Source organism: Apostichopus japonicus, chromosome 23 (genome assembly GCF_037975245.1).
Source record: "Apostichopus japonicus isolate 1M-3 chromosome 23, ASM3797524v1, whole genome shotgun sequence".
Taxonomy (NCBI): Eukaryota; Metazoa; Echinodermata; class Holothuroidea; order Aspidochirotida; family Stichopodidae; genus Apostichopus; species Apostichopus japonicus.
The window spans coordinates 5,825,373-5,846,333 of NC_092583.1; the positions used below are offsets into that span (position 1 = coordinate 5,825,373).

The 20,961-nt window shown below is 36.8% G+C and overlaps 1 protein-coding gene across 2 annotated transcripts; it reads left to right on the forward strand.

Annotated features, from left to right (window-relative positions):
• Nucleotides 1-1,857: 1,857 nt before the first annotated feature.
• Nucleotides 1,858-20,741, forward strand: LOC139964641 (uncharacterized). 2 transcript variants are annotated; one of them, XM_071966407.1, is made up of 5 exons: nucleotides 1,858-2,388; nucleotides 4,393-4,452; nucleotides 4,873-4,929; nucleotides 8,704-8,773; nucleotides 14,085-20,741. In XM_071966407.1, the coding sequence occupies exons 1-5, from the start codon at nucleotides 2,299-2,301 to the stop codon at nucleotides 14,207-14,209; spliced, it is 402 nt and encodes a 133-aa protein (XP_071822508.1). In that variant the 5' UTR covers nucleotides 1,858-2,298; the 3' UTR covers nucleotides 14,210-20,741. The 2 variants fall into 2 exon arrangements, with proteins under 2 accessions (XP_071822508.1, XP_071822510.1); XM_071966409.1 differs by having other exon boundaries at nucleotides 4,396-4,452.
• The last annotated feature ends 220 nt before the right edge of the window (nucleotides 20,742-20,961 follow it).

A 20,961-nucleotide genomic window follows, 5' to 3' on the forward strand; every position in this document is an offset into this window, starting at 1 on the left:
ACTTTAGTGATCAAATCCTTTGGAATAATCATTTTATTAGAATTGATAATACCATTGTTTATGACAAAAAGCTTCAAGTTGCCGGTTTACTGTTTGTCAAGGATATATTTTTGCCAGATGGGAAGTCATTGTCCTTCAATGCTTTTCTAACCAAATTTAAGATATTAAGGTATCCTTTTACTTGTTTTCATGGGATTATTTCTGCAATTCCTAGAAGCTGGAAAGATTCTGTCAGTTTAGAAAATGGTGTCGAGGAAAACAGCAAGATCACCTTGTCAATCTCATGTCTAGCATTTCTACATTGTCACAAGTAGTCTATCCTCGCCTTATAGACTGTATTTCACTCCCGCCAAATGCCTGCTCTAAATGGAGTGCTACCTTTGACTTCTCTCAAGACGATTGGTTAGTGATATTTAAGGTGCCTTCCCGTCGGCTTTCTGAAGCAAAAATACAATATTTCTTATTCAGATTCTTACACCGCATCTTAGGAACCAATTGGCTCTTAAATTTAATGAAAATAGCGGCTTCTCCACTCTGTACTTTTTGCAATATTGAAGAGGAAACTATTGAACATTTATTCTGGTCCTGTCATGTGATGTCTAATTTCCTTTTAGATTGCGAACAGAAATTTTTTGGTAGACAGTTTATTTGCTCAAAAAAAGATCTTTTCTTCGGTAAACTGGTAACAGGTTACAACCCATTGAATTTTTTTATCCTTCACATCAAATACTTTATCTTCAATTGTAAACAAAACAATGTTAAGCCTGACTGCTACAATTTCTTCTATAAAATGAAATTCATTCTTAACGTTGAGAAGCACATTGCCTCGAAGCGAAACTCTACTAGCTCTGCTCATAGAAAATACATGGCATTAAAGACTTGCTTTTCTCATTCAATCAATGAACTTTGCAACTCTTGACTTAACCTCTGCTTATCATCTATGTTTTTCTGGATATGTTTACATATATTTCGGTATAAGTGGAGAAGAAGAAATACTCAATTCAGAATCAATTTTCACATTATGTTAATAATTCCTTTGTATCATTCAGATGACATACCTATGTTGTTAACAGAACTTTAAATATAATCGATGTACCACATACATGTTAAATAATCGTGAGTAAATGAGACAGAAAAAAAAAATATATATATATATATATATATATATATACAGATGTATATATATATATATATATATATATATAGTAGAAAAGATGAGGACAACATGTAATGCCTTTAAATCCAACATAATAATTAGAATAGAATAGAAATAACTTAACGCTACACAAATGTTCGAACACCCTGGTCCTTTGTCAGAGTGATTGAAATCACGATGGTCTACCGGAAGCCCCAGACTGCTCAAAGTGCTTAAGCCCGGAAGTATATATATAAACATAAATATATATATATATATATATACATATATAAATATATATATATATATATATATATATATATATATATAGACATAGATGTGTATGGATATAGATATATATATATATATATATAGATATATATCTACATATGTATATCTACATATATATATCTACATATATCTACAAATATATCTACATACATATCTATATATATATTTATATATATATATATAGATATATAAATATATATGTATATATATATATATATATATAGATATAGATATATATGGATATAGATATATATATAGATATATATCTACATATGTATATCTACATATATCTACAAATATATCTACATACATATCTATATGTATATTTCTATATATATATATATATATATATATATATATATATATATATATATATATATATATATTGTTATGAATGCAGGCATATGTTTACATTCGTGCATGGTAGCTGGGGCCTATGTGTACCTTGGGCATCTGTTTACCAACTTCTTGGTAAACATAAGTCTGAGGCATTACCAATTCAAATATCGTGCGTTGTGTAAACAATTTTCACTTCCTATGTAGCCAACATGATAGTATTTATCAGAAATTAACTTAAAATTGTTTGTATGTTTTTGCTATAAAGAGCATTTTCAGTGCAAATCTGAGCCTTTCTCAACAGTGTATATAAAGTTATTTTCGTATACGGTGTAGGTATGATATATGTTAACCTCAACTTTCCGCGCAATATACAGGAAAACTAGGATATATATATATCAGCGACATTCAGAATTTTTATTATAGACACGATTGCTATTCTTGGTGAAATTTGGAATATTCTGGTTGTTAAATAACGAAAATTGGCAATTTTAGACCATCGCAGTACGAGACTTGTAACGACATGGCGCCATCAAATGTTAGACACAGCACAGAGGTATACACTGTTCGTACGTACGCGAAGTAGGCTTCTACTGTTGTACACATCCTGTACATCACCCAGCAACGTAAGTATCTCATTTTAGCTGTAATTTTATCGGTGAAAGACTACCGATAAGGTGCTCACTTGAAACCAAGGCATTACCTGAATATCCAATATACTTCTTCATGTGAAACTTGTCGCCACTAACAGCAGTATTATTGGATGGAAATTGTGCATATTAGCCGGTTGTACGGCATACCTTAGGCAAGCCTAAGCTAGGTACTATAGCCTTTGGGTAGGCGGTATCGAGTGTGCCGAGCTGAACAAGTACCTATCTCATTCATTAGGCTACTTGTTTATATTTAAAGGTCATGAGTAGGGGGCTTTGGGGCTTCCTTGCTGTTCTAAAGAATGGTAACCTAAATTTACGTGTTTAATACTAGTAGTATCATGGTGGGCTCATAATTGACGCACTTAAGCCTAGGATTATGTGTTTTTCATATGTGTAGTTCCTCAGAAAAGTAATGATCTCTAAATATTTAGGGTTCTGTGCTTATGCACCGTACAATTGAGCAGAATTTGACCTCAAAATGTCTGCCATGTCAAGTTCTTTCATACCCCTAAATTGACACATTCGTCGAAAAGCTAACTGTAGTGTAGGCCTTAGTATATACATCCATTGACTTTGATGCTGTTTGCTATGCTCTGAGCCTCTAAGCTCAGACAGGTCAGGTCCCAGAGATAAGTGGTATCATATTGAGGTAACGTTGGTTATTTTTAGGGTGTAAGATTCCAAATGACCAAGAAACATGCAAAACTGGGTGGAGGGTGTTAAAAGCTTAACAAAACCACAATTTGGTCAGCAAATAGCTGAAATGGATTCAAGCTGATGAAATGTAATTCTGATAGACTGCAAAAAGGTTTAGGTGGCCTGCTGTATCGTTGCTAGTAATATTTGAAGTTGCGTCAATTACGAGGGTGCGTCAATCATGAAGCCTTTACTATACTATTACTACTGCAACTTACGTGTTATGTATTGCATGGTGATACCTAGTACTACGTACTACAGTACTGGTAGTCCTACAACTTACAAACTACGTGTAGGCTAATCAATCGCAAATTCAACTAATTCAATGCATAACTCACTAAGAAAGAAAGTATCACATATATCATGCTGGCAAATCAAAGCAGCTTTCACCACTGCCATTACCACTCAACAATTTGAACAATAAAGTACTACTGTAGTAGTATTGGGCTATTTTCTTTGAATAATAGACCCAAGGAGTTCTCAATCATCGTATTTTTCTGATGAAATGCAATTGGTTTTTGATTTGTTAGTGCAATGTGAATTGTGTAATTTCCATTGAACAATGCTTTGATAGAAATTATTGGAAGGTTTGGCTGTCAATTAATTTGGGCTTAGGCTAGGCAATTGTTTAATCAAAATCTTCATGGCTTGTGGAAGAGGATTGACTTCATTTTAGTCCATATATTTATAAGGTTCAATCAACAGGGAACATAATGAGTATGCTCACGCTTCAACCTATCTTTTGGAGATAAAGCCCACCAGCCTGTTATGCTTGACTAGTCTAGAATTTTTTACTCATTTAAGGCCAGACACAATTGTTCAAATAGTGCAGATTAGAGAAAGGTGTCTTTGAACTCAGTCACATCTATGTATAATACTCATATAGTAACATAACATATCCTAGGCCTATACTGTTACTAAATAGTCTTACAGTTTTGATTCTTCTAGAATTGATGTATGTTACGCCTAATGTTCAGTTGTAACATAAGAATAGGCCTCGGAATATGGCCAATTATTTTGCTCAAAGTAATGATGCACAAGTAAGTGCAAACTTCCCAAGTTAAAAAGCAACATTGGAGTAGTTTTTAGTTATGATTTCTTTATGTTATGTTCTGTCTGGTAATGTTCTACAGTAATTCTAGAGAAGTTACCAAAGTACCGTTAGGTACCTGAACCTCCCCCCCCCCCTTCTCCTTCATATCTCTACTTTCATTAATTCTTTAAAGTGCATTGAATGTCATTTATATTCAAATGAATTGAGGAGTATTTGTTTCTCTTTAGCAGCTAGAAAATGAGGAAGAAGCTACAGACAGTGATGTCAGAGATAATTCTGTAGTACCCGTAAGTTTTTGTTGCACTTGTTTTCCATTCTGTTGTTTCGGACAAACTTGATTATAAGTGTAAGTAATAGACATTAATGGATAGGGTGGCACCTGTACATTAGCTCTTTTTACCACACAGAAAAGTGATGCTCTGAAAGGCCTTTCTCTGGAGAGTTAAGACTGTATTTCTTTGGAGGTGTGTGTGTGGGGGGGGGAGGGGGGATAGCATGGGATTGGCTGGTGATCAGTTTGTTCATGGCTGAGTGCCTGAATTTCTTGCTGGTTCACCAGTCAAAAGTTGGCTGACTGCTGGTTTAAGTACACTGGTTTGAAACCACAAATCTATTTCATATAATACACTTATATTTAGTGTTGCCCTTTATTTCAAATACTCTTTCATTATACATTATTCAAATCTACAAAATGCAATTTCTTCTAGGCAGTAACCAATGACAGTTCCAGCCTGGAAAACATGTCCTTTTGTGGCCTTTTGAAGGTAATCTTTCTGCTTTGTTGATAATCTAAGAAAGATTCATCAATAGAAATTAAAGCTGTGTAAAACAGAGCAATATAATCATGCTCATCTAATTAATACTGCAGTTCGTTTAACAGCCTTTACTGTACATTAACTTTGACAAAGTCTTGCTTTTATTTTACAGTATTGATTGATTGTTTACTTGGTTGATTAGTTGGTTATGTTTGATTATTTGAATATCTATTTTTATTGCAACCCCATTAAAAAAAAAACATTTAATAAAATGGATAAATCTGGACTATGTCAATGTATTAAAACTATAAGATATCTCTTTGCAATTGCAAAGCAAGAAAGCAAATTGAAAAAGCTTGTGTCAATGGAGCAATAGGATCTATGGTACATGACCCTGACCTGCTAGGATCATCTGAAATAAACTTAATGTTGACATTGTAATAATGTGTCAGAACTCATACATGCTTGCTTCATATTTTATTCCATACAGATAGCAATTATCCCCTACTCATAACTTAAACCTAAACCAGTCCCATGATGAAATGTTGAAAGGAATAATATATATATCCTAAAGTATTCACTAGAAAGCGGACAAGTCAATACCAAATAAATTGGAAAAAAGGCAAAAAGAGTACTGCATAGAATCCAATATTAAAGCACTATAGTGAGGTTGATCTGTATACATCTTATTGCCATTTATGCATTTGGGATTTCTAGTGGGTAAACTTCATGTTCATAGTGTATATCTGATATCTGTAAATGTTTGTTCATTCATTCAATAACTTTTAGAAATTGTGTTTGCCCAGTTAGAATACTCACTCCACCCCTGTAAAATCACATTGAGAGTTGCTTCCAATGTTGATTGCCTAATTTTGTTACTGCAGGCAATACTGCATGTGCAGAGGTTAACTTTGACCCCTTTTTACCCTGTTTGTAATGGGAGAACCATTGGGGCTGTGAAAACTTATCCCTTGGCTTCTGTTTTGCAACAAATGGCAAGGGGAGGGGGATACCTTGTCATTCATTGCTCTGTACATTAAGGTCAAAAGTAGCAGTGCTGGACATTTCACTATTAATATAGCATACTTAATAATGTTTCCTCACTCCAAAACATCTCCCCCTTTCTCTTCAATCTCGACCCTACCCCTCCTCTAAACCTGTTATGCAGACCCAATGCAAGATCACATTGAAAGTTTCCTCCCTTTTAGATTGCCTTATTATGTTATTGATAACTTTCAATTTATGAAGAGGTAAACATAGACCCCAATTATCCATATTTGCAATGGGCCACAGGGATTTATTGTGGGCTATCAAATGTTCCCCCAGCTGGCTACCATCTGGAAGCTAAGGGTAGATTTCTTGGTGGTCCTGATTTATCCCCCCCCCTCCCTCTTATCCTCCCCTCCTTGTGTGGCTAAACTACATGATATATCCCTATCCTACTTTTCTTCTTTTTATTATCTAACCGATTAATTTCACGGTAGTATTCTTAGATATATTTCTCTAATATACCTTTGCCTAGCCCTATATGTAATAATGTTAACCTACTCCCGAATATCTTTGTCACATTTTTCCTTTAACCTCTACCCTCACCCATTCTCCATGCCCTTGTATGCATGAAACAATGTAAAATCAAATTGAGAGGTGCTTCCTTTATTGATTGTCTAAGTTTGATAACTGCATTACTCAATGTATAGAAGTTAACATAGACCCCAATTTACACTGTTTCCAACGAAGGAGCGGAAGGGAGGGGGGTGGGGGTGATCCTTGGGGCTCTGAAGTGTACCCCCAGCTGGCTTCCATCTGGAAGCTGAGGGTAGACTTCTTGGTGGTCCTGATTATGTTTTAAGGTCTTCCCTGTGGATGCTGTGCCTCCTCTTCCCCCCCCCCCCTTGTTTGTCTAAGCTACTGGGCATATTCCTGCCCTGTTTTTTTCTACCTAAGTGATGAACAAATGTCAGCGGTATTGTTTAAAAAACTTCTGTTTTACCTTCCATCTGGAAGCTAAGGGATGACTTCTTGGGGGTCCTGATTTTATTTCTACGTTGTTGTTTTTTGGGTGGGGGGGGGGGAGGGACATTCTGCCTTTACCTACCCCTCTGGCTAAGCTAAAGGGTTTGCCACACCCTACCATTTTCTCTGCCTGACTGGTACAATCAAATGACTTTTCAAATTAGGTAGTAGTCCTGGGTACATATTTCATGTTGTATGTGTAGCCCCATTCCAAACTTCACCTTTCTGTTCAGAACGTCTCTACCCTGACCCCTCCTCCACCCCTAACAAAGAACCAATGCAGACTTTCATTGACATCTGCCCTCATGGAGTGCCTCATTTTGTTAGATCTGATGAAAGTCAATGTGTAAAGGTTGCATTGACCCCATTTTACCCTATTTGCACTGGTCCCTTGTGAATCATTGGGGAGGGGGCTGGAATGTTAAACGAACCTGCTGGCTTCCATCTGGAAGCTAAGGGTATTCTTGTTGGTGGTCCTGATGTTGCTTCCAACTTCACCTGGGGATGTTCTGCCTCTGCCCCCCTACCCTTCCCCTTGCGTTTGATCCCCTTCCTTTTGATAAGCTACTGGGTATATCTCTGCCATCCTTTTCTGTTGCCTGGCTGATAAGTTAATGTCAAAGGTGGTATTCCTATAAACTTACTAATACCTTTGCCTATATGTACTTAAGTTATCCCAACCCAAAATATTTCTCTTGATCACTCTCAATGTATAGAGGTTAAAGATGTATAGGCCCCTAACTAAATGCTATACTTGCTATATGATTTCAAACTGCACTTTTCCTGGAGGCATTACCCTCTAAACTTATCCCATAATGCTAAATAAGCAAAGAAGATGGCTGAATGTCCCAGTGAGGTAAGTTACCTTCAGGGTGGTAATATGAACAGTATGAAAATTATGACCTTATTCAATGGACCATATTTGAAAATCTTGCATATTTGGGGTCAATACAGCATACCTTTAACATAGACCCTTTTTACCCTGTTTGCAATGGGAGAATTATTGGTAGGAGCCGGGCTGTGAAACATTTCCGTTCTGTCTTGAAGCTAAGGATGTTAGGGGGGGGGGGGGTTTGTTGGAGTTGCCTTGACCTCCATTGCTTTGGCTATCCTGTACTTTGAGGTTGAAGGTTAAGCAATATTAGTATTTCATTTATGTACTATTTTAACTCACGTTAAAGAACCCTCCCACTTTCTGTTCAATTCCTACATTTACCATCATCTACTCCTGGTATGTATTGAACCAATGCCAAATCACATTGAGAGGTAACTCCGTTATTTGTTTTGTTATGTTGTTACTTTTACACAAAATATTGTATACCTTGAAACTTTTGCTATAACCTGTGTAGGTTTAGTGTACACCCCATTGAAGGGTAGGGGGAATGGTGATGGCAAAGGGGCTGTAAATTTGTATCTCTTGGCTTCCACTTCAGCTGAAGGGATGTACATACCACATGGTATATGTCCCACCTATTTTCTCTTGCTATAAGAATTTGACTCTCCTGTACAAAAAAAATGCAATGACTCTCTGTATAGTAAGCAATTACCCTGACATGTCACACAATTGAACAGAAACATGCTGATAACAGCTAATCATATATGGTGTAAAACAGTTTTTGAATAATCTATCATTTGATTTTAAAATGTTGAATATAGGACTTTTGACTTCATATACTATTTTAATTGTACATCATTTCATCTCATTCAGCTAGTTATGTTCAATCTTCCTGATCTTCCAAAATTATGAGGTGTTGGATATTTGTTTTACAGATACATTCACAAACTGACTGCAACAACAAGACAGATGCAAAATATTCAGTCTCTGAATCAGATGCGGATGGTGAGTTTGACTGTTTATCCACAAGATTGTCCTTGTAGTATGTAGAATGTAGTATCTTGTAAATTTCCAGCTAACTGCACTCTGCTTGCTTTTATGTCATCTTTATGTTACTGTACAATAAACCACATATAAAAAAGTGAGGTATATGACTAGAACAGAACAACTGTTGAAGATATAATCTTATCTAGGTCATACTGCTGTATTGGCCCCAAATATAGCATGCTACCGCAAAAAAAAAAGTTTCCTACAATTATGTAATCCACCTGCCATGGTCGTAAAATGACCTCATTTTAACAGTTATCCTGCATTGCCTGGCTCATATCTTTCCTTGTACCAGAATCTTTATGTATAGACACTGTCTGGTAAACTAACTGTCGACATATAATGATATCTTACCAGGCAGTGTTGACACGAAGAACCTCACAGTGTCAACAAGCTGTGGAGGCTACTTCATAGTGACCATAGTGAAGGTGGCAGGTTGATAACAAAATTACGAAACTTTCCTAGCTATTGCATGCTATAATTGGTCACAACGCAACAGATTTTGCAATGTAGCATTTACACATACGGAAATACAAACTTTTATTACTTTGGTAATAAACTGGAAACAACAATTAAGGTTATTTAGGGACCATTTTCATCTAAAGGCTAGAGGGTTCAGTTGAAATTTAAGGCCAAAGTCTGAAAACCTCAAGTAGCAGTGGGTACATTGTTTAGATATTAACTCTTTTTCTTTAGACATTGATCAATTTATAAAGAAAAATTCCACTCAAAAACTTGCCTGAAATCATCCTTTCATATACAAATCTAGTCAGACTATAATCAAGCATTCACCTATCAGCATGTCCGATATGAGGAGAAGGAGCATGGGGAAATTCATCCTCATCACAGTAAGCTGGTCTACCATTAATACTCATTTACATAATGACAAGCACACAATCTGTAGGCATACATGACACTTAAAGAGGGGGTGAAATGGACAGATTTATTCAAATCATCAATTTCTATACACTCGTAGCTTTCCGATGATACACAATTTGTGTCAAACAAAGCTTGCATCCTCCAGGAATAAACAATCAAAAATTCTTGAGCAATAAAATCTTTCCAAAAAAATTGTTGTATATACAGGCAACATTTCACTGTTGCAGTGCTCTATAGAAAATGAGATTAGGTGTTTGGAGTTTTTGTTTTTACTCAAATTTATCTCGTAACTGTTAATAATGCCGAGCCAATGTGTGGTTGCAGGCTGCTCCAACACAAGTAAAGGGCCATTCTCGGTCACGTGTGTGACGGAAAAATGGGGAGATTTGCACTTTACCACTAAGTAACTACTTTTAGGTAGAGAAAGTTGGTTTGATTGTAGTACTTATGTATGCACTAGGGGACTCTTTTACAAAACCATATAGCTTAGCCAAAATCAGAAGATTCATTAGCTGGCAGAGGTCATATAAAGGTCGGTCACGTGTGTGACTTGAAATTAAACTGGCTTTTTTGCACAAAAAAACATTGGCAAATTCCTCAGTTTCTAACAGGGCTGGGTAACCCTTATTTCCAATGCTTCTACCTTAATGTGTTTTCATTCTAACAAGACATTTCACCTAAATATTTCACTTCTTAAAATTAGCATAATACTACATAAGCTACAAAAATCTGGTCACGTGTGTGACATTGTTGGGTCACGTGTGTGACATTCTGAATTTCAGTCCATAGTACTTATGCAATTTTTGCAGTGCAAATGTTGACTCTTGAAATGACCACAGAACAGCACTGATGTTGATATTCCATAGGAATTACTTTAAAACAGTTTTACTGCCATGATTTGGAGGGTCACGTGTGTGACATTCTGCATTTTCATGGATAAATGTCACACACGTGACCATCGGTCACGTGTGTGACGACTAATTAGAGGCTATTAAGTAATCGTAGGAATAATTATTTGGCTGGATATTTTGCAGAACTAACGGTTGCATACCAAGTGTGGACATCAAAAGGCACAGCAGTTACTTTTTATGAAAACTTTTGCGTTATTTTGGTCACGTGTGTGACATCAAAATTATGCTAAGTAGGACCCATTGTTAACAAAGAATTGAAGATCAGGAACCTCTGCTTTAGGAATGATATAAATGAACCCATGCATAACTGTCTCCATGTGATAGTTGATAACTGAAATATTGTTTCTAGATACTTATGTAGAAAAAACAAATGTACAGTTAAAAACTACAAATTTTGGCAAAAACTTACAATAATGCAAATTTATGCAAATTAGTATGTTATGGTTGTAATTTAAATGAAATAAATATGAAACAGAAAACTTGAGGAATCCCTCTAAAACAAAAAGTAGAACATTTGGTCCTGTTGACCACTTTAGTTTTTTCATGCCAGTTTCATTTTCCAGAGAATGGCCCTAAAGACGGATTTCACCTGTACGCTTTTGCCAAATGATGACAGAAATCGAAGAAAGTGGACATGATTTGTTCAAAACACTACACATAGACAATGTTACGAGTGCCTGTGGGCCTAAACTATTGCCAAATTACTCTGTTATGACCACAGACTAGGCATCAGTAATGCAGCAAATGACAATTTTGTTTATTGGTTACCTGGTATTTTGCACAAAACTTAAGACCAGTTGGATTTAGAACAGTCAATACTACAGTAGATCCGCAATTCTTCTTTTGTGGTAAAACTGGCGTTGTGTTATGATTTGAACGTAACAATTGGATGATACAACTTACACAGGCTAGCCTGTTATACAACATCTATTAGATAGGTCTAGACCCATGTTACTACTACTAGTACTATAGGGTTGCACTTGCATTGTAAGTAACACAATTTCTAGAAGATTTGCTACTATGTTAAGTAGCAGGATCATCGACATTCGAGTAAATTTAACTCACATTATGGTCTTAATAATGATGGTTTTGTTTATGCTCAACCGTCCAATTTCAGTTCAGGATAGTCCAACCGTTCTGCTTGGGGACTTCCATCGGCAGCAACGCGTCTTGGCCATCGGGAATGTATTACAATTCTTCTGCAAGGGGCTCAATTGATAGGATAAAACACCGATATTATCTTCATCACCCTCGAAAACTATTTCCTCTTCTTCTTCCTCAAGAAAATAATTTTTGTCAAAGCTTTTGAGTGTTCTGAGAGGTAAAGGCCCATTTCTTCGGAATCGGAAGATTCGGGAGATGATATTTTCAATTGATGAGGAGAGTGTGTTGTAGTCACCTGTACGTAGTAAACTGAATGACACCGTAACAGTAAATATCGGGGAGTCGGCTTTGGCTGAAATGGTCCCTTTACTGACGTCATATGAACTGCAGGTTTTTTTCACAAGTGTCTGCTCGGGAGTTCTCTAGGGAATACTTCAACAGCGCATTTCTGGCTTTGGCAGCTGCATTTATGGGAAGTAGTGAATGGGTGGTGTTGAAGTAATGTAGATAAATAATTCTCAGACATGAAAATCCACCACTTCATGCCCTCTTTAACTTCCAGGTTATGTCTCATACAAGAGTTGAAGTTTGGTTAAACTCATGTGTTTTTGCACTATATTGACTGAAAAAAGCTTGCTTTGCTTTTGGAAATGTCAAGAAGTAAAACCATAGTCAACCAGGAAGCTCGTAGCCCATAGTTTTTATGTCTATGTTACTTCAGATTTAAGGCAATGAAGACTCCCCCCAAACCGTGTGCAGCCATCTGAAAAAAATTAACTTTCTGTTGCTTGCAAGTGAAGTTTTGTTTGTCGCTACAAAAATGCCGACAGTAATGAAACGTGATACCGTGTTATCTTTAGCTGGACCTGAGATGTCCATCGCTGTATCGTTTATACACTTTGCCATGGGTATTGACCACAGCTGTATATACTAACTGTACACTACTGTCTAATTACCAACGGTGTGTATTTTATGGCATCGATGTTGGTGTCTAACACTTCTGTTACACCTCATTCGAAACTAGGTCAGATAACAGGCATTAGATGTTTCTTTTTGCACGAGTCTTCACACCCTTTAATTGCCATCATAGTTTGTTTTGGGTCAGCCAGAATAAAAGTTTGAAATAGCTTAGTGTAGTAAAACAGAAATTAAGTATTTTGTTTTTCCTTTAAAATGTAAAAGCCTGTATTATTCATTCACTTCATCGTTACGTACCGTTGCTACAAAACATTGCTAATCTGTCATTCACATGTAATATTGGTTTATTGCAATGTGAAATCAAGTGGTGAAACACACACAATGGACAAGATTGGACTAACTACACTGTAAGACAAGCCTGGACTAACTACACTAAAACTCCTTGTCCCTTAAACAAGGGCGGCGGAAGCACTTTTAATCTGGGGGGGGGCACCAACATCAAAGGGCACTTTGCAGAAATTTGATTGGACTGATGCAGCCTTATATTTAGTACCCTTTATAACCCTTATTGTATTATCTTATTTGCGTATACACATCACTCCATCAACGCCCCCTCCCCTAAGGAAAATATGCATACTAGCACTGCAATATCCAATGTGCAAATTGGGAACAAGGAACAAGTTTTCTTTTGAGACAAAATGAGGTGAAATCATATTAGTTGCTAATGTAGGAATCTTCCGAAATAGAGTTTATTTCTTGTTAATACCTTAACAAATTTTTTCCATTCGAAATAGCTTTGAGTTTGACCCACAGAAATTCATTAAAGGTCAGGGGCGTAGCCAGGATTTGCAAAGTTGTATGCACGACTATCTGAGCGGAGCGCCACCATCGGTTGGCGCGGAGCGTACAAGAAAATTTTTGGTTTTACAAACCCCTCAGATGGCCGGAAACGGCCCTTTCCGAGTGTTCATTCTGATTCCCTGGCCTCTTGCTAACTTGAGACACCTCAATTTTTATGTAGAAAAAGGGCACTTTTTTAACCTGAGGAAAAGTGGGGGGGGGCACATGCCACCTGTGCCCCCCAGTTCCGCCGCCCTTGCCCTTAAATCATTCTGAACCACAATATGGCTATGTTGATGAATAATCCAACCAGAGTTCATAAGTAATTTAAGCTGTTATCATGTATACCACAGGAAAATTTACACCAGAACCTGATGAAAGAAGCAACTGGAAACTGGAACTGGGAACACTTCATGAAAGTTGTAAGTCTTCATCTGAATTTATTGAAATCTATATTTCTTTTTAATTAAAGAAGACATGAATGTTGATATCAGTAATGATTGGCTCTGTATACAGTGAATGTAATTGGGCAGTTTGTGGTGACCGTGGGTGTTACCAATGCATCTGCAACCATGGTTTAAGTGCAATTTGTCATTTCTTTTACTTCTAATTTACAGCTCATAAACCGCTTCAGCAAACGCAAGGATGTCCACAGAGATTGTCACAGTGCCCATTCTGTTTAAAGACCTTGGCTGGATCTCAGCTTTCTCGACAAAAAGAAATTAAGAACCATTTCAATTAAGAATTTTGACCAAAGGTGACCATATTTGAATATATAACATATTTGGGGCCAATAGAGCATACCTTTGATACACTGTTCATTTCTATCACTTTACCTCCATGGATTCATTAATGTGAAATTTAATTTCTTATTAGTACAACTTTCTTTTTTAATCAAAGCAAAATTGACAGTCTACTGTTAATGTGATGCTCATTTGGATGAATCTCAAATAATAGTTAAAGTAAATTTCACATGGCTTTACTAATCAGCTTAGTTTTTCATCAATATATCATCATGATACACTGTTGTTACACGATGCACATTACAAACATTGTACCATGGGTGATTCATTAAAATGTGTATATCTGATCATCAGGACAATCTTCCTTCTTTCAGAGCAAAAATCATCTTTATTCTAGCTGTTCTCTTGTTGTTTTGTGTCTGTTCATTGCCAATTTTCCAAATTATTTATCAAAATGTACTTATTTTTCAACACACAATATTCACACAACACATTTTTGTTAGAGATTTTTGTTTATTTTCCCTTCTTAATGGTTGAATCAATATGCCACATTGGAATAAGAAAAGAGACTTTAAAAAGAAATAAAAAAGAAAAAAAGGTTTATCAAGGTGTTGAATAACAGTCAACACCAATTGACTGTTATTAGTCACAACAAGTTCAACAAGATACTTACAAGTTTATACAATAGAAAGCAGTAGTGGCTCCTGCTGTTTTTATCATTTAAGTCACAACAGGTTGAAACAAATTTCATTGGAATTTTCTGTATTAACGGGGAGAAACCAAATCTGTCAATTTGATAAAACCAATAATAATCGATGCCCTATTGTATGCCACTTATTTTGGCTCTCATCTCTTAATCATAAGTGTCTGCATGTGTTATGTTGAGACTCTTGTCACTGAAGCTAATTATCACCAGTATAGCTATCTTCATTCTATAAATTGAATATATTATATTATATTGAATTGTATTGAATTATTGTAATGAAATGACGTAATGTTAATCTTCATTTTTCATTGGATCATTTTGATCTCTGGAGTTGTTTTTGCATTGTTGACTTCAATTATTCAACAAGGATTTTCCTAAAAATAAATGACATTTGCATTCAGTGTTGTAGCCTTAATTGACATAATTTTGCATGAAAAAAATCACCTAATATACTCTCATAAATAAATTATCTCATGCATTCTGTGTTGTATCTTTGACCTCCTATGCATAAAATAACCAAGCATAGTGTCAAACATTTAAATTCTTCATTTCATGCATTTTGTGCTGTATCCACCATATACTCCACTTAATGTTAAAGAAAAAGCACCCTGGTAAATATGCATTCTTCATTTCATGCATATGTATTGCATCTATCTTTGATCACCTTCGCATGAAAAGAAATTACCAAACCTACTGTGAAAGTCAATATTGAGAATGACTTAAATATGATATAGATAGTTCCACCATTCAGATGTAATTTGTTTATTTAAATGCACACTGAAAGTGCCTTTATACTTGGTATGTTAAGGATCATGTATGCACTTTTAACAGTACAGTTAACAATTGAAACGGAAATAACTGTCTGAAAATTGCCCTTTAGTCATTGTTGTCTAATCATTCCCAGTAGCTGGAGTACTACTCAGTCTAGCACACATACACTAATACTTTTATGGCCTGCACTGACAATCCCATTTTCAAAGACATTCACCATTTATGAAGGACAAAAGGCATTGTAGTCAAGCCTAATAGGTCTTGCGGAGCCAGATTCGCTGATAAAACATTTTACCCTTAGGTTTGCAGGTTAAAGAAAGCAACATGAAAGCTTGAAAATAAAAGATAAAATAAAAAAAATTATATAAAAGACAGAAGGAAACAATTTAGGCTCATATTCCGCTATTTTGTGGTACCGGTATTATAAGGTTTCAAGGCCAGAATTCTGCCTAAATTAAGCATTTCATAGTGATGCAATCCTCTGTTTCAGGTATTGTTTAAAGTGAAATGTCACAAATTGGTATTGTCCTATATGCATAATAGACCCATTCATTAATGGTTCATCCACCTGTCCTACTTTTGAATATATTTGTTAACTCACAATTGAAATATTATGTAACATCTTGCCAGTCCAAATGCTTTGCATAAGTTTAATCCTCTTGGGATTACATAACAGAAGTAAAACCCTTTGTGTACGTTAATAAAATGTGACAATTAAAAAAGCATGTAGTATGTCTTCATTTGTGTTAGTGCTTTTGTAATCTTTTGTAGATTATGTAGGCAACCAGATGGAACAAGATGGAAAATGTAGTAATTCACTTTGCAGTTCATTTCCCAATCCTTGTCTTTTTGTACATTTACACTGGAGAGGAATGTGTTTTTTCAAAGTTTTAAACACTTCTACTCATTTGGAACAAATAATTTGGAATGTTAGCTCAGTGTGGAGTGTTAGCTCAGTGGTTAACACCGGTGCCTTTCAATCATAATGTCCCCGGTTCGAGTCACTTCCAGATTAATGTATGTCGTCCAGTTACAGAGTTGTTGACAATTAACAATTCATAATCATGGACGTTCAATATGAATGTGAGAGACTGACTTCGGTCAGCTTGCGGCTTTCATAAGCCAATTAGGCTTCTTCGCGAGTTCCTGCATGCAGGAGGATCTAATATACATAATTTCAGCTTCATTGTTTGTTTTCCATGATTGAACCCTATTTTATAGGAGAGGGACGTTAAAATTGTCCAATTTACCTTGGCTATGTACCTAAGGAGAGGTGTTATGTATCACCCTCCCTTTTCAGTGGCTGACCTGTCCATTCAGGTCAAGGTAGTAGCAGTCCTGGAAATTACACCTATACCATTTGTAAACTAAATGAACCTTCTCCAAAACATCTTCCTTTCTCTTAATCACTGCCCTTACACATCCTTCACCCCTGGTATGCAGTGAACCAATACATCGGTCTTGCAAATAGGGGGAGGTACAAAGCCTGCCCACCCATTAACAGTGTTCGATTTTATTTACTAATGTTACCAACTCTAAAACACCGTCCCCTTTTTCTTCAATCTGTACCCTTACCCATTCTCCATCTCGTGCTATGCAGACCCAATGCAAACTCAAATTGAGAGCTACCTCCCATATTAATTGAATAGTTTTGTTACTGTAATTCACAACTGAAATAGACCTTGAAAATTTTGATGCAAGATCTGATGACAATAATTATACTAGTTAACATGCACCCCACTTTTTGGACAGTGAAGCCTTTCCTGTTGTTTTAATGCAACTAGGCGGAGGGGGTTTTGGCCCTACTTTATTTCTATGACCTGTACATTGTCGTAAAAGTTAGTAATCCTAAAGCATTAACTAACAAGTTTGCCTATATATATAATGTTTCACCACTCAAAATCATTTTCCACTTTGTGTCCACCCCGCCCCCTACATCCCTGGCATGCACTGAAGCAAAACAAAATCACATTGGGAGCTGCCTCCTTTATTGATTGCATAATTTTGTTTCTTTCACACCAGATATAGACCTTCAAAACATTAGTGCTAAATCTGATAACACTAAATATATGTGTAGATTAATATACACCCCTTTCATGGTGGGGGGGGGGGTGTGAATCATTTCAATTTGTTTTTTATGCAACTGTGTGTGCTGCCTTTCTTTTCGTCTATGGGTTACCTGCACAAAGTTAGTATTCCAGGATAATGTCACACATAACTTAGATATATATGATTTTACACCACTCAAAAACATTTTACCCTTTGTGTCCAGGGCCCACCTTTACCCATCCTCTCCCCATGGCAGACAGTGAACCAAAGCAAAAACACATTGGCAGTTTCTTCCCTAAATAATTGCATAATTTTGTTTCTTTCACACCAGATAAAGACCAGCCTACAACATTAATGCTATATCTGCAAATGCTAAATGTATGTAGATGTTAACACACACCCCAGTTTTGGGGGCTGTGAATTATTGCTCTTTATTTTGTTCATGCTGTTAATGGAAGGGTGTGCTGGCCTTCCTTTTGTTTATTTGTAACCTGACATTACATCAAAGTTAGTATTGTAGGATATCTCACTACAATAACTTTGCCTATATATAATGTTACACAACTTTGATACATTTTCTCCCTTGTGTCCAGCACCACCCTAACCTCCCCATCCTCCAACCATTGCGTGCAGTTAAGCAATGCAAAATACTATTGGGTGCTGCCCCTCTTATCTATTGCATTTCTTTCTTTTACATTAAATATATACCTTTAAAACATTAATGCCATATCTGATAACACTACATATATATATCTGAAGAGGTTAACATACACCCCATTCATAAGGACAGTGAATAATTTCCCTTTGTTTTGCATGCAGTTAATGGGACATTGTGTCCTACCCTACCTATTGTCTATGGGTTACCTGTACATTGCATCAAAGTTAGTATTCCAGGAAATTTCACTACAATAGCTTTGCCTATACTGTACTGTTTTAACACTCCACTACACTTTGTGTCCGGTCACCACCCTTACTCCCAACCCCCCCCCCCTTCCTGCTCCAACCACCACTGCCATATAGAAGCACATTGGGAGCTGCCACCTATATCGATTGCATAATTTTGTTTCTTTACACCAGATTTAAACCTTACAAACAGAAGTGAGATATCTGATAACACTATATATATAGAGGTTAACATACACCCTATTTTTGTTGGGGGGGGGGTAGGAGCTGTGAATCATTTCCCCTTTTTTTTCATGGAAGTGAAGCGAACCGCGGATAGCGGGGGAAATTACCGAATTTAGGGTTCTACGCTTCGAACTCATAAGTTATCAATGAGGAGGCAAGAGTGTTCTTGCGTTGAAACAACGGCTGACTTTTATTACAAACTCTACACAATATGACAATGAAAATATACAAATGAACAAATCATGATACATGACAGTATACGGTAAATGGCTTTGTATAATAAATGGCTCAAGGGTCTCTTTACTCTCTTAATAAACACTGTCCTGACTCGGGGAAACAACCTATACTTGAAACTACGAAGTATTCATACGACATGAATACAATTAAAGACTCAATAATATTACCCTGCAATACGACATAGCGCTCGTAAAATACTGAACAACAATGCATAAAGTGTATAAGGAAAAACGTAAAATGAACATTATGAAATAAACTGCATAAATAATATTAAACGTTTGTCAACAGGCGAGGAATTTTACACCTTCGTAATGGCCAGCCTAGGGCAACTAATGCCGCTGCAACTCATTATAGGCCTTTCCACCGTACTGTTCCTAGACAGCAGGAATTTACACCTCCTGAACCCACAAACTCTCAAGAGACTTGGCACTCCATAGCTATCCATAAAGGCTAAGATTAGAAGGACAAGCTCTTGAGACAACTCTGTAGTGACCAACAGTAACAATCATGTTCAAGATACAAAATACGAATACGTACACTCTTTACACTGCAAGCAGTACAATACTCAAAATACAGGTACAGTAAAATAATCTCTCAAAACAACTCAACTGTCAATACAGTACAATACACGTAACTGTTAATAACTCTCTGTATACTTAGACTCAACCTAACCAGTACTGTCACTCTACAGTATAAAGGTACGCAATACTACTAGCACCCACGTGCTTACCAATACACAACCACTGATCTACACAGTGTACACAACACACGCTATAAACCCATAGGACCAAGGTCCAAAACACAACCTATCATACGTACTCTGTACAGTGAAGTACAACCTAGCCAGAGGCGCAACAATGACAAAACAACAACTCAATCAACTTACAATAAGGGTACGTACGGCACTTGACAATATGTATGTATGTATGTATGTATGTATATGTGATCTTCCCGCAAGCAGGAACTCGCGAAAGAAGCCATGGAGGCTTATAGACTCGCAAGCTGACCGAAGCCAATCTCTCGGCACACATCCATTTAACGTCCATGTCGGGAAGTTGTTATTGAACAACACCCTTGCCAGACGACACACATTGCTGTCGGCGGGGAATCGAACCGACAATAACAATATGTATTACTTAATCTCTTACTATACTGAGGTCAGTTCGCTCGCGATAAAGAAGAAGAAGAAGAAGACTCTTCGCTCGCGGTACAGGAAGCTCGCGGACATCAAGAATACGGCCATGGAGACTCCGTCACGCTAGTCAGCTCGCTATATACTGTAGTAGGTCCGCCATCTTGGTAACCAATGACTTCGAGCCAGAAGTCAAACCATCCAAAACCTGAGGCATCCTGCCTCTGAGAAGGGTGACATCTCCTCACGGACTCCAGTTAGTAAGGATACAGGTAAATCTGGGCTATTGACGACCCGAGATTAAGTAAAAATTATGGAATTACAAAGGGATAACGAGGCGATCATGGAGCTCTGCAGGGACGATGTTCGCCATACAACAACGTATCCAGAACTGAAGAAACACATTTGCAAAACCTATGAACAACCCACGCTAAAAACTGACTATTACGAACTATTACGTAATACATGCAAATATACAGCGGGTGCACACAACAAAATTTCACTTCACTACAGAAGTAAGGGGAGGGGGTGTGGTACCCTTCCCAGGGATGTCTCTCGAGGGGGTGTGGGGATGTCATACCCCCCAATCTTGGTAAAACTGACGATAGTTGTAAAATTTGAGTGCGACAGTCGTAATTTCCTACTGTTGCACTCTAATTTCTCCGACTGTCGCACTCTAATTTTCATACATTCTTGTAATTTTTGAGTGACCTAAAATTTTCAGTCAA